Source organism: Chroicocephalus ridibundus, chromosome 9 (assembly GCF_963924245.1).
Source record: "Chroicocephalus ridibundus chromosome 9, bChrRid1.1, whole genome shotgun sequence".
Taxonomy (NCBI): Eukaryota; Metazoa; Chordata; class Aves; order Charadriiformes; family Laridae; genus Chroicocephalus; species Chroicocephalus ridibundus.
This window is the reverse complement of record NC_086292.1, coordinates 32,396,950-32,411,916: the sequence shown is the minus strand read 5'-3', so window position 1 is coordinate 32,411,916 and position 14,967 is coordinate 32,396,950. Positions and strand designations below refer to the sequence as shown.

General features: G+C 42.3%; 1 protein-coding gene across 1 annotated transcript; it reads left to right on the top strand.

Annotated features, from left to right (window-relative positions):
• The first annotated feature begins 10,659 nt into the window (after window positions 1-10,659).
• GCNT3 (glucosaminyl (N-acetyl) transferase 3, mucin type) lies at window positions 10,660-13,591 on the top strand. The gene has a single exon (XM_063347119.1). The coding sequence runs from the start codon at window positions 11,686-11,688 to the stop codon at window positions 12,994-12,996; it is 1,311 nt and encodes a 436-aa protein (XP_063203189.1). The 5' UTR covers window positions 10,660-11,685; the 3' UTR covers window positions 12,997-13,591.
• The last annotated feature ends 1,376 nt before the right edge of the window (window positions 13,592-14,967 follow it).

Below are 14,967 nucleotides of genomic sequence, written 5' to 3'. Positions count from 1 at the left end.
GTAATTCCTTAAGGCCTAGAGGCATGCACCATCATTTTCTAGCTAAAACCTTTTCACTCAGGCACGCAAAACCTTTTAGGAGCCCTGTGTGTGGTTTTGCTGCATTTTTATCTCAGACGTTGGCAAGCATTTGCTTTAACGTTACATTTGGTCACTTCTGGTACTTCAAAAACCAGAAGAGTTAGCTCCCACTGACTGATAAAAACTGTGTCATTTTAGTTCCTGTTAGAGTCAACTATATTTTCAACATGCTCCAGGACGAAGATGATGAAGTATCCAATGAAATATGAGAAAAAACTTCTTTACAGAGAGGGTGACAGAGCACTGGAACAGGCTGCCCAGGGAGGTTGTGGAGTCCCCTTCTCTGGAGACTTTCAAGACCCGCCTGGATGCAGTCCTGAGTAACGTGCTCTGGGCAATCCTGCTTTAGCAGAGGAGTTGGACTAGATGATCTCTAGAGGTCCCTCACAACTCTGAAAATTCCATGATTCTGTGAAATTATGACAAAATTACCCAGATACAAAAAACGTAGTTCATATCCTTCTGTATGTGAAAGACGGTAGGACGTTTTTTCCTCTTCTTTGGTGAAGAGAGTTTAGTCTGTGATGTGTATTTTTTATTCAAACGAACACAACCACAAACACCACATTTACTGATCCAATTTTCTGCTATGTGCTAAATATTCACATTAGTAAGGACAAATATGCCTGTCAAATCTCAGCAGTAAAAAACACTAGTCAGACTTATGGTTTCAATTAAACAACCTTACAAGAAACAATATAACGATGTATTTAAGAAAAAAAAAAAAACAAAACACAACACCAAACCAGAACAACAACAAAAAACCCCAACAGAACAAACAATAAAACACCAAACTTTTGATTACAGTACAGATACCCTCCATTTTCTCTTCTCTATTAGCTTTAGCAATAATGGCTAACACAGTGTGTCAGCAGCAGAGGGACAATGTTATCAGTATTATAGCAAATCTGTCCTGCAGCAGCAGCATGGCAAAGGGCATCATGCCATAGCATCCGTCAGTATTTATACATCAGTGCTAGGATCTCACCATTTTAAATGCAGAACACTGTAGCACTTTCTGCTGTATTATTTTCCAGTAGTTTCTAGAAGATCATGAACCATAACCTTCCTGAAATAAAGGAACATTAGTACTCTTAAAGAACACATTGTTTCAGTATGTAATCTATTGTTTGCTAAAATATACCCTTGCAAAGCATGGGGGGTTTGTTATTGTTTTTTCTAAGTCTAACTGGGGAAGTGGAGGGAAGGAACAGTTCAGACTTACCATCTTGGTTGAACCCAGCCTTTACTGACTGAGAATTGCTCTACAATTAGTCAAACACACATTTTTCCAAACATTCTCATCTTTTATGTGCTTACACATGTCAAAATCTTTCTAGCCTAAACTTTTTTTACATATGTACCTCAGGAATCTTGATGGAGGAAAGGGGGGTGGTGGTGGTGGTTATGGTTTTAGTGAGAATTCTAGCAGCTCTTCTCTGAAACAACCTGCAAAATTTCATTTCAGTTGCGACTAAGAAAATGGCCACATAAGTTAGCTCATTTAACTCATGTGAATCAATTTTTAGCTGAAAATATATTTTATAGTACCCTCTCACTCTTCTGCAAGCCGCCTAATAACTAGAGATGCAAATACCTACTGAAGTATATATTTTTATTCCCTAACCTTAAAGACTTTGGCTCTATGACTTTCAGTTGCTGTAACACAGTCCAAAGGTAAAGTGATTAATTGCTACTCATGACAGCAGCACAATTGTTTTAAATGGGTAGGTGAAATGACCTGGAAATACTGTTCATTGTTGCCATTAGACAATATTAACGTCATCTAAAAAACAGCAGAAATGGCTAATTGCTGAAATTCTCTCTCATTCAGGTAGATGGTCTATTCCAACAAGAGGAGTTAAGACACTGCACATTTTTTAGCTAGCTAATGACTGAGAAAGCTAGAACTAAGAGGTTCAGGTATAAACTAGTGAAATCATCCCTGTTTGAAGTAAAACACAAACCAACTTCACTGTTCTTCCTCTCCCCTCTCTGCCTGTCTTCAGTGGAAAAGTGCTTAGGTTCACATACCTCAATTCAGATTTATTGTCACTGCTTCATATATTGGACTAACACCATCACTGCTGAACACAGAAGCAGGAAAACACACTTCATTCAAGTTTTGAACTGAAAGTAACATGAATACAGGAGCATGCCAGTGTTGTACCTTTTAGAGAATGAACTACTACTCAGCTCCCCCACCCCTGAATTTGCCATTTAGGTGTTTCCCATAGGCCTACAGTTTACTATTTTTGCAGGGCTAACTATTGACCTAAATCAAGTGCCAAAATCATAAAGAAGGGCATTTTCTTCTAAGCAGAAAATAAAAGTTAGAATGTTAGTTGTTGGTTGGGGGGGGGGTGTGCCTTTTTTTTTTTTTAATAAGCTTACTAAGTAAAAATACATATGCTATTCTTTGATTAATGAGTTGGGAAATGCACTACCATAAACTGATTTGTTCAAATGAAGATATGCTCACCTGCAAGCACTAGCAAACACAACCTTCAGTCAGCAGCCATCAACATCTCAGACTTTCAACAGTAATTGCTCCTCAAAAACCACTTTCCCCTTGGGTCCCTTCTGTTGGGGCAGGACGCACCAGCACATAATAGATGCCAGAAGGATGAAATTGCTGCCTGTCTCAGTAGCAATACTTGTACAGAACAGTCCCACAATCCAGGTCCATGTATTCAGACACTTCTCATTATTTTCAAGTGGAATGCTCAAATACCTTAGTGGTTATAGAACTCAGTTGCTTACCTAATGTACAGAAAGTTTATTGCTACCTTTTTGTCTGGAGTTAGTTCACAGGGGTGTGGAACAGTGTCCACGGACAGAGAAATACTATGGACACATGCTATGAACATGGAAGGAATGAAATAATAACCAGTAAAAACCTTCAGGACTTTTTCTCTGACGTGAAATAAGCGCAGCTAATATTTCTTCTAGCTTTGCATGAGAGGAAGGAAAAACGTCAAGTGTGCAAGAGATTATTAAAGGGTGAAAACCAGGAAGCAAATAGATCACCTGCAATAAGGAAAAAAGTAGTACAACACTCCCCCACAACCCCCAAAGCAATTTCATGTTTGACTGTTGCTGTGTAGCAGCCTGTATGGCAGAGAAGGCAGGGGCACTCAAACTACTATGAAATACTTGGGTTTCTTTGCTGAACAGCAGCCAAAACAAGGACAGTACGCTGCAGGAACCTCAGATGAAGCTGAACAGCCCACAACAACAGTTCTAGAGTAACAATCCCCTTTCCTCTGCTGATTTCTCTTGTGGCTTTGCTTATATTGCATTTCATGAGCGTGAAGGTAAGAAGCGTTCTGCATGAATCCTACAGGCATTGAAGGAAAATTTACTGGGTTTACTAAGCCCAGGACACACCTATTCAGCAACTGGATAAACTCCCTGCCCAAAGTATTCTTATCCAGCTGCGGGATGTTCAAAGGCAATTAGATTAATTGTAGCTCTAAACATACACAGATGCATTTCTGGGCAACCACAGAGACATGAAAGAAAAGTATTACATTACACAGAAGCTTTGGACACAATCTGTACGTTAGCCTTCACTCTGTGCATAAATATCATGATGGCAGACTCTTTATTTATGACCAAAGCAAACTGCACAGAACATTGATAAATCAATACAGTTCTGCCACACAAGAGAAACACCTAACATTCAGAATGCTATTTAGACAGCTGCCAACAAGGCAAGGAACAAAGCTAACATGCTCTTAATGTTATTTTTTGTTGAGACAAAAACTCTCTCAGTAACACTTCTGTCTATTTCAGGAAGTCCTTTATCTGTTAAGAAATAATCTCTTCAATAGGCTAGTTATCATGGGTTCTTCATTGTAAGAAACATATAAATTTAAATTTCATTCTTTTTGGTTCTTTATTCCTATGACACCGAACTCTTTATCATCTCTCTATCATCTATCTAAAAGTGTTTTGTTTGCTGTTTTGTTTACATTTCCCATGCTGAATGAAGCAATCCTTTTCTAGAAACAATGAGGCATGAGATAATGTATTTATTTTCCCCAGTATCACTGTGTTTTCTTTGTTACATCCTTCAAGAAAAATCAGGTTATTTTCTTCCCCCAGGACACAGTCCAGTTTCCAGTGTTGGGCACCACAGTCAGAAACAGTGCCAGTTTTAAGAGTGGTTTAAAGGAATTTTTTTTTTTTTTTAAACACCTTTACCAGCATCATCCCACTTACTTGCCTGTCTCTTCAGCAAGCTGCATAAGGTGAGTAATGCCTTATCCCCCTATTTTGCTGTATTATACAAAATGTGATTTAGGAAACTCATTATACCTTATCAGCAGAGTTCAGCTTTTGTGTAAAGCATCAGGTAATAAATAACAGCCTGCTGACTAAATGTTACAATTTATGATATGACTATCTGCTTAAGCTTTCTTCAAAGCCATAGTCACTGTTACTCCATAAAGTTCAGCTATTTTGCCTTGGATGAAAGTAGAAATCCTTCTCCCCTCCAGTAAGATTTCCACAGAGGTTCTAAAACAGCCGAGCCTGCAACTGTAAGGTGATTTAGCATCAAGCAGTGATCAGTTACAAAACAGGAACCGGTATGCAGGCTAGAAAAATTATTGTGTTTTGATTTTTCATGTTCTTTTTGAATGATGTCCATGTAGTGGCAGACCCAGAGGTATTGCACATAGTGCTTTGAAACCATTTGTCACAAACTGGCAATGAAGTAGAACTCTAAAACCAAAATTGACATCCAACAGTTTCCTCAAAGAGTGACTTAATCTCTAATTAATCATCAAAACGACCAAAGATGATGCTAGTGTGGATGCAGTGTTAGTAGCTTCTAAAGATACAGGTCAACCTGTTACAGAGTACAGGACTGAGCCACAGAATTCAGTTGAAATTAAATGGAAAGAAAACCAAAGCTGAAGTCTGTAATTACACAGTTTTCAATTTCAAAAAGTAAAACCTGCAAAAGACCATGTTCATCATGTTCAAGTTTTACAGATAAAGTGTACACATATAATGCATAAATATTTGCAAAAGGTTTATTATATTTATTTTGAAACCTCACGACTTCCTTGTTCGCTCCCTACCCCCGCCACTGGAAAGCAAGAGGCGCCAAAGACTCCATACAAGAGGAACACTGAACTTTTAGTCTCTGAAGATATATAATGGGAAGGTTATCATACTGTTTTCCAAATGTTTGTCAGTAATTTTAAACCTATAAATCTTAAAATTATAAGCCAAATAAGATTCTACGATTTGGTAGATAAGTATACCAGCACAGTCAGTAAAAAAAGAAGGTCTGAAAAGCCAAGACGACAGAAATCTTATTTCTTGTCAGGGTAGTTCAAAGGAAGTATTGATGGAAAAAAGAACAATTCTTTTGGAAAGTATCCATTTCTACTTGACACAAATAAAAAATGCCCTATGTGAACACACATGAAAAAAGTGGAATGCAGCTCTTCACAACAGAATACTGTATTTTAAACACAAGGTGTGTACTTAACAAATATGCATAGAATATGTTTAGGACCAGTTTTGCCTAAGTAGCAGTCAGTGAGAATATCACTAATTTTGTTTAATGATACCTTATTACATAACCAAAAATTACAGGAAGATCAGAGCAAGCCCTAAGTATTTTTAGGTGTGTGCCTACAAAATAATTTTACAGGCCTGAGTCCGGTAGGTATTTCTCACATAACTAATCTAAGTAACCTTGGAAAGAACCAGCAAGCTGATTCTCCACAGGTTTAGGCTACCTCTTATCTGTAAACCTGGATACTCATCTACATGTCTTTGACATGTTAACTGTATCACAAATCATCTTATAGCTGTAAAATATACTAGTGGACACTGAGAAGACTAGAGCCGTCAGCCTCTCTATGCAAGTATGTAAGCCAGCTGAAGGTGAGAGGGGGAATAAGGGAAAGACAAAACCAAGAAAAAAGTCATATATAACCTTTTCCTTATTTAAGTCACACCCTTATCACTCACCTCTGCACACTTCCTCCTTGCCATTAGTATAAAAGGAACAAAGGTTCATCTACTGGGTTAGCGTGGCAATGATTTGGTAAGGAGGCAGAGGCGGCCTCTGTGGTAAAAGACCAGAAGCTACGCCATGCCAGACATAAAAAGCTGAGCCAATCTGTGAAAACGTGTTTCAGAAAAGTGTTTTTTTTATTAAAAAAAAGCAGCTGCTCAACAGTTGGTGGAGTGGAGAAAGCGTGAGAAGCAATCTTGCAGACCCCAAGGCCAATGAAGAAGGCGGGGGAGTGGTGTGGGGTGCACGCCCTGAAGGAAGGTGCAGCCAGTGGAGAGAAGCCCGCACAGAAGCAGGTTTTCTGACAGAAACTGGTGCCTGTGAAGGACCCACACTGGGGTAGATTTATCCCGAAGACTATAGCCTGTGCAGAGGACCTACACTGGAACAGTTTGCAAAGGAAAGTACATTGCTTTCTGATTACAATTGCACCCCATGCATGTACTTCCTTCTATTTTAACTCTTCACTATCTAGATGACACATAAAAAACAAACAACTATCAGAAACAAAGGTTAAACGAACGTCATTGTGCTGTGACTATAAGATTCCTCCTGTTGACACAAACATCCTGGAGAACACAGAAGTTAGCTGCGAGCTAGTAATGCCTACAGAGCAGTTAGCCAACGTCAGAGAAACCGCACCACAATGCATACTATGCCTCCAACTGAATCAGTAGGAAATAAGGCTCTCTTCTGAAAACCAAGGGACATAAAATACAAAAGCAGCAAAACAATAAAGACAACAATGCCCTAGAAGCTTAAAAGTACCTTTTAAATTATATTTATATTTATTTAAATTATATTTATAAAATTATAGCTTAGCAGTGGAGTCCCCGCAGGCTAGTCTGTAACAGACTGCACAGATTCTAACTTTAAAAAAAAAAAAAACACCACCACCATCAAACCATTTGTGAATAAGAAGCTAAAAAACAAAATACTAAGCTCACCCAAGCAACGGAGTATAACACACAAGAGCTTTTGTAGCACATACAATTCAGGTCTCAGATGTCTATTTGATTAGGTTTACAAAACTTACTACTTCCACATATTTCTTAAAAGTCATGCTAAAGAAGCTGACAGTGTATCTACATATATAAAAATCCTTTCCTTACACATTTGTCACCAGCACTTCAGGCTCATTCCTCTGCTTCACCAGGTGTGGCACCATCAGCAAACAATCACATGGCATTTTTTTTTCCCCTTGGAGAAACAAGTAGAATACATGTTTCTTCTCCACTCTCCCATGCGTTTATCTGAACCACAACCTAAAAATTGTGCAATTAGGCAAGTAGGTAACAGGTCACCTTGTGATGATTCCTTTTAACCCTTAACAGCAAAGCTAAAAAAGCAGGAACTTCTGATTGATATGCCTTATTAAAATGGAAGCAGGTACAAAAAGGCACTAAAGAGATGTGGCACTTAGACTTCACAAAATTGTTTTAACTGAGAGTCTTCGCACTGATGAAGGACTCTTTATTGCTTGACTTTAACAGCGGAATTCTGGAAGCAAACAGAAACACCGGTCTGTCTTATGACAGCGCAGTGATCTTTAAGCCACAGGCATCCCTGCCAAGCCCCTGAACTCCTCTCTATGCCATTCCTTTGCCATTTCAAATATAAACAACTTTAGAGGGTTGCGGCCTCTGGTATGTTTCTGCAAAAAGCACACCACAAGAATCTTACATTATGTAACTTCTCACGTATAGTGCTCTGAAAGATTATTATCTAAATAGGATTGAATCATCCTCCTCTTGCATTGTAATTTACTGTCATATCTCCAGGCTATTATCTCTTTATTGTTACCCTGTAGACAGTGCTTGTACTATAGCATCCTTATCGTAGGACAGTTGTTTTACACTCACTTTTAAACAGAGTTACTTTTGTATTCACTGAGACACGATCATCATTAAACAAAGTCAAAGCCAATGACTTGAGCCCACAGTTCAAAGTGAAGTATTTTGGAAGTCACGGTTACACAAAAGAATATCAATATTAGTTTTTAATCCCTATTTAGTACAAAAACAAGTTCTCAAGTCTTGAACTTTACCAATAAAATATTTTGTGTAGGCTAACACTTCTCTCATGGAAAAAAGCAGCTTTGCAGAAAGCATGCTGTTAATCATGTTTTATTTAATTCTTTTCCATGTGTCTTTACGGACTAAGTTATTTCATCATGAAAAGAAAAAAACAGGAAAAAAACCAAATTCCTGTACAGTGAGATGTTAGCATCTGTATTCTGTTACAGAACTGAAATAGCAACTCAACTATTTCTCTAAACCGTCACTAAGGACACAAAATCATTTTCATGAAGTTTTTTAGATGTATATATCTTGTCTGCAATACATAATATTCATATCAGACAAGTTAGATACCAAGCTTCACAGAAACTGTAAAGTCTGCAGACATAAACCACAGCTCGTCTGCTGTGGTTATGCAGCAGACCCACTTAGCAGAGAATAAAGCAAATGTTTACCTGTGTTTATCATGTGGATTACCACTTGCTCTTAAGAGAATGCATAAAGAATAATATCAAAACACAGGAAAAATTGTCATGCCAAATAACAAAGAAGTCATTCAGAGAGGGTTGGTCAGTATGTATAGTGTGATCAGCTGATAACTATTATGGAGGGTTTTCAGCTAATTGTTTAGCTGAACTTTTACGTGTCATACTTTCCAAAGGAGACGATTTTCAAAATTCACCCAGAAACTAGGCAAGGAAGATATTTCCGTCAGTAGAGGACTTCAGGCTACTTGGGTTTGCTGCGCTTTTCTTAACCTGAGATAAGACCGTATAGATGAAGGGCTACATACCACAGAGCAGATGATGTGTTGTCGTATGGCCATGCTGCTAACCATAAAAACATTCAAAAGTTTCAAGTTTCTTGCACTGAACAAGTTCAAGACGTTAATGCTAAGTGACACACTTCTTCCAAAGGAGTTTCATGTTGATGAACCTGTGACTAAACTTACAGAATGTTGACAAATTAATCCAAAATCATTTGTTTCCTTACTCAGTATTGGGCTTTCCTTGAAAAAACATTTACTGTCAGATAAAGTTATCAACAAAGATAACTTTTCCAAAAATAATATTCCATGTGGCTGATATTCATCCATGTGTATGACATCATTTTCAAGAAGTGTATTACTCCTACAACCTACTCTCTATCTGTCCATGCATGTAACTTCAGCCAATTGGCCAGCATAAAATGAAAACCAGCAGCAATTTGCTGTCATTTCACACAGTTTTGGCATGGTTTTGGGGTGTTTTTTAGCTTTTGGCACTGCTCAGAGACCGAATACACTGTTGTCTTTAAGAGTATAACTGAGAACACTGAAAACACATTTTTCAAGTCTGGGGTTAGACTTAGCAATTATTGACTCCTAACAAACAATTACAGATGGTAAAAATGTGATTAATGAGTTACAGTTTCTTTTCAAATTCCTGAAAAACACCTTTGGGAAAACCAACATGGCATTTCTGAATCACATCACTGTAATTTTTGAAAAGTTACTCAAAAATGCACATAACTGGAAATAACTATAGCCCATTTAAGAGCTCTTACGTGGAGTAATCACGTTTTCAGCATTTCCTGTGGGATTAAGAATTTGAGGATTTCTTCCACCATACCATTACAAGGCACAACACATACAGAACAGCTAGAACCTTAAAGTAGAAACTATTGTTTACAATGCTACAAAATATATAAAATATGCTCTTGTTTTCCTAGTCCACAAGCAGTGGCTGTACAAGAGAGGATATCTGCATACTGAAATCACAGTAGAGGATCGATATAAAGACATTGCTTTAGAAAAAGAAAATCCCAAGACTACATGAACTTGCCATCCCTCAATACAATTCTACAAGGATACAGTCTAGCAGAGATGACCTGGAGGGGAAGAGCTGCTTGGAAGTACAGAAGAAGCACTTATTATTATTGCCCTATTCCAAAAGTTTCTTGGAAAGTACCTTTCCTCGGGACGCTTTGAAATTGTCTAGGTGAACAAGCTCTCTGGTGCAAACTGAACATAGCTTAGAAACAAGTTTCAGAAGCAAACTATACATATAAATGGGACTAATGTCTTCCTTGCACTGAGAGGCAGCTGGCCCATCTAGCATCTTGTTTACATTCCCCTGGCCTTTTTTCACCATGTTTCTCCCATGCACATTTGCTTTGGTACTTAGCACAGGCAAACTGACAGCTGTGCATATGGGAAATACTATAGGTATCACATCATTGCCTTTCATAATGTCTGTTAGAATTTCTGGACCACAGATGTCTAAGACAATTATTTACTGAATTGGGTAAAGCTAGTAATTCAACAAAGAATCTCAGTTTTGAAATTGGGGAAGTAACTGCTGCTGTTTTATAGAACCTGTGTAGAACTACACTTACACCAACTGTCCTCAGTCCAGCTGCAGATTCTGTAAGTTTGGTTCCTTGATACATCTGGAGAAAGAAAGGAGGAAAGAGAAAGAGGAAGGGAGGGAGGAAGGGAGGGAGGAAGGGAGGGAGGAAGGGAGGGAGGAAGGAAGACACCTTTGTATCTTAGAAAACCCCTCTTGGAAATTTTGACTCATCATTGAAACTGGCCCTTTTTCATAAACATGGTACCAAATCCCATGTTTGGTTCAAACCACAAAGTGGTTCAGGATGACTGCAAAACCTAGGAGACATTATTTTGTTCATCACAGCTCAAGGCACATTTTAGTCACTCGCAGTTCTCCCTCTTTTTCTATTAAGTGATACTTAGGCCGTGCATGTAGGCGCATACAGGAGGCCCTGACACTCTCCACCAACATTCTCTCACTCCTTCCTTTAAGCGGATACTTTGTGGCAAATTATTTATGAACCATGAACCATGGCCTCTGCCTTCACCCTCTGCTTCCACTGTAAAAGCAGAGATTGCACTTTGCACAGTTATCTTTTGCAATAATCCTTTACTAAAGCTCAAAATGCACCAGGCCAGCAGAAAGCTTGCTGCAGTGGGGCTTCTACACTACAGCGCTATTGCTGTCACTCCCTTGACCTGTGAGGTGGAATGATCTGAACACTGGAAAAGCAGGTTAGATCCCAAAGTTATCTGTCTAGTAAAGTCTTTTTTAAAAGCATGTTACATGGGGTTGAGGGATTTTCCTTGTGTTACACACTGGACAGGAGTAGGATAAAATATCTTCTTTTAAAGAGCCATACAAGATATACAACCACCTCCAGTGTTGATAAACCTGAATGCAGTCACGCCTCGGGAAGGGAGGAGACTTCCTTTTATTCACTTATTATTCACCTGCCAGTTACGCTGTGATCTCCCTGCCACTGTTTCACCACTAGCCAGGAAGCAGGCACCCGGGCAGCCAGGTCACTCGCTCACTCCCTGCGCACCGCCGGCTCCGGCGCCCTCCGAAGAGGCAAGACCGGGCCCATCGAGGGGAAGGGGTGCGGGGTAGGGTGGGGATCGGGCAACGCTTCGCCCTCTGACCGGCAGGAGCGGCGGGGAGGGCGGGGGGGCAGCACGTGGCGGCGCGGGGTGCGACGCCGGCGGCTGTGCCCGCCGCGGGGGGTGGGATGCGGCTGTGCGAGCGGAGTCTCCCGCCGGGGCGGCGGCGCGGCGCGCTACTGGTGGCCGCACTGCTGCTGGTGGCCGCCCTAGGCCTCCGCAGCATCAGCCAGACCTGCCCCGACGGCCACCAGTCCGCCGCCCCAAACCAACCCCACTGCCGCCAGCGCCTCTACCGGGCGCTGGAGCTCTCCCCCGGCTGGAGGATCAACTGCTCGGGGATCATCCACGGGGATGAGAAGGCTATGCAGGAGGCCAAGCTCGGACGCCTGGAGGTGGCGAACAAAAGGGCTCCCCTGTTGCCCGGCGACTACCTGAACATGACGAAGGACTGCAGCAACTTCAGGGCGACCCGGCGGTTCATCGAGTTCCCGCTGAGCCAGGAGGAGGCAGAGTTCCCCATCGCCTACTCCATGGTCATCCACAACAAAATTGAGATGTTCGAGCGGCTCCTGCGGTCCATCTACACCCCCCAGAACGTCTACTGCGTCCACGTTGACAGCAAGTCCCCGGCTGACTTCCAGGAGGCCGTGCGGGCCATCGCAGCCTGCTTGTCCAATGTCTTTGTGGCTAGCCGCCTGGAAAGTGTGGTCTATGCCTCCTGGTCCCGAGTGCAGGCTGACCTCAACTGCATGCAGGACCTGTTGCAGAGCCCCGTGCAATGGCGCTACATCCTCAACACCTGCGGCACCGATTTCCCCATCAAGACCAATGCCGAGATCATCCGTGCCCTGAAGGTGCTGCAGGGGCAGAACAGCATGGAGTCGGAGAAGCCCTCGGCCTTCAAGCAGGCGCGCTGGAAATACCACCACACAGTGGGGACGGCCATCTCTCGGACAACTGTGCAGAAACTGCCGCCACCCCTCAGCTCTCCCATGTTCACAGGCAACGCATACATTGTGGTCACACGGGCCTTCGTGCAGCACATCTTCGAGAACCCCACGGTGCAGCGGTTCTTCGAGTGGGCCAAGGACACCTACAGCCCTGACGAGCACGTCTGGGCCACCCTCAACCGCATGCCCGGTGTGCCGGGTGCCACACCCCCGAACGACAAGTACCAGCTCTCGGACATGAACGCCCTGCCCCGACTGGTCAAGTGGCAGTACCTGGAGGGCGACACCAGCAAAGGTGCACCATACCCGCCCTGCACCGGCACGCACCAGCGCTCCGTCTGCATCTACGGGGCGGGCGACCTGCCCTGGATGCTCCAGCAGCACCACCTCTTGGCCAACAAGTTCGACCCCATGGTGGACGATGTCGCCATCCAGTGCCTCGAGGAGCATCTGCGCCACAGTGCCCTCTACGGCCGGGGGCTCTGAGGGGAGGCGGCGGAGACCCTCGCCAGCCTCAGGTGATTCAGGCACGGCGTCGCCTCAGGGGCGGCGGAAGCGGCCGGAATCCGCGCCCTGAGGAGCGGAGTGGAGGGCGGATTCGTGTTACCCGCGCTGGCGGAGGGATCCCTCCGCGGGGCGGCAGGGAAAGGCTCCGCAGCAGCCCCCCCCCGAGCAGAAGAAGCCGCCGGGCGCGGGAAGGGACTAACGGTCGTAACGGCCGCCTCAGGGAATGGCCGGTGTTGAACACCGCACCCCGGCCCGCCCGCCGGCTGCTCCTCAGAGACACCGTGCGAGCGCCGGCCCTCCCGGGCCGCTTCCTCACAGACTCTCTTGAAGAGACGGGGGTAGGGTATTTTTCCATTCTCCTTTTACATGGACCCCAAGGCTTCTTGTTATAGAGCGGCAGGGCCAGGTCATGGGCCACGGTGACTCTGCATCCTGCTACAAGCAGAGCAGAAACTAATTAATTTGCTTTTCTACAAAGCGCCTGGCAGGCCACCTGCTCCTGGCACCTGCTGCACTGCTCAGCTTAACATCTGTCTGCTGCATTTGCATCGCTCTAAAGTTTAATTTCTATCAATAACGGTTAAAAAAAAAATCCTTCAATAAAGTCAAGTATACTAAAATAGATGGCTCTTTGGTGTTTTGTATTTCTGGTTGTGCTCCTGGGCAGAGCCATTAAACCAATTAACCCCTCTGCACCCCACTTCTCCATCCGTAACACAGGGAGAGGGATGCTCATGTCACGGTGTGCAAACCTACATTTTTATAGCATCTTCCTCTCTTTTCCCTTCGCCCCGGAAAAGAGATTTGTGTGGGGAGAGCTCTTGGTAATATAATTGCCATATCTAATGGTTTATTTTGCTTTCAGATGAACAAAACAATCATCCAACGTGTTTTCTTAAGTTTCTAAAAGCTGAAGGAAAGATTTGTGAGCTTCTGTATTTTGCCCAATGTATTTTTCCCACCTTCTCACATTAAAGCCAGCCACTTTCCATGGATCCAACAGCTTTTCACTACCTTTAATGCTGAGGAATTAATTCAGTTGTCTTCGTACTACCCAAAAAATCTTCAAGTAGTTCTTTTCTCAGTAAACACTCTTTTACCTTTATAAATTCAAGGTCTCGGGTGGAGGATTAGCATTTATATGCATACCACCAGGCTACATTTAGATGAAGTTAAGTTATGACTGCAATCACACAGATCTTTAAAACATTGATTTAAATAGGATGAGAAGATGGAATAACTGACTTGCAAACGTGCGTCATTGCAATTTTGTTAGACATTTTAAAATGAACTTGGTTGTAAAATGCTGATTCTTAAAATGCCACTGTGATTTCACAGCAAACATTATAGGCAAAACCCCCAACTACTGGTAAGAAAAGCTCTCAAATACCCAATGTATGGGCATTTGTTTATTCAAAAAGAGCAAATAAAGTACTAGGATTGCTGGTCCCAGGGAGAAACTTTCCAACTTACGTAAACAGACATGTGCTACAACAGAGATTAAAGCTTTATGCTAACCTGATAGTAACATAGAAAATGTAAAAATGGTTTCAGCATTAAATAGCAAATATCGCAAATATCTCCATGTCTAATATATTCTTGTAGAAAAACAAAAATTCTTTGCTGACTCAGGGTAAGAACTTAAGTCTCCCAACATAGAAGACTGCTTCTAACCACTGCTGCCTAAGCTGATTTTGCTGCTTGGAGCTCTTTCATTCACTTTAAATTACTGTTTTGGGCTAATGTGTATTAAACTACTGCCAGTGGTTCACTGGGGGCCTGGGATACGTCCAAGTTTCTGGACTAAATCAGGCAGAGGAGGGTTGGTGTTTCTGACTATGGCAAGGTGTTGTCTTTTTCCCTTGGAAAATGGAGGAAAAAGGTGCATATTCACAGAGAAAGACACACACACACACACCCCTATCGCATGAAAACAAATCCCATCCATGA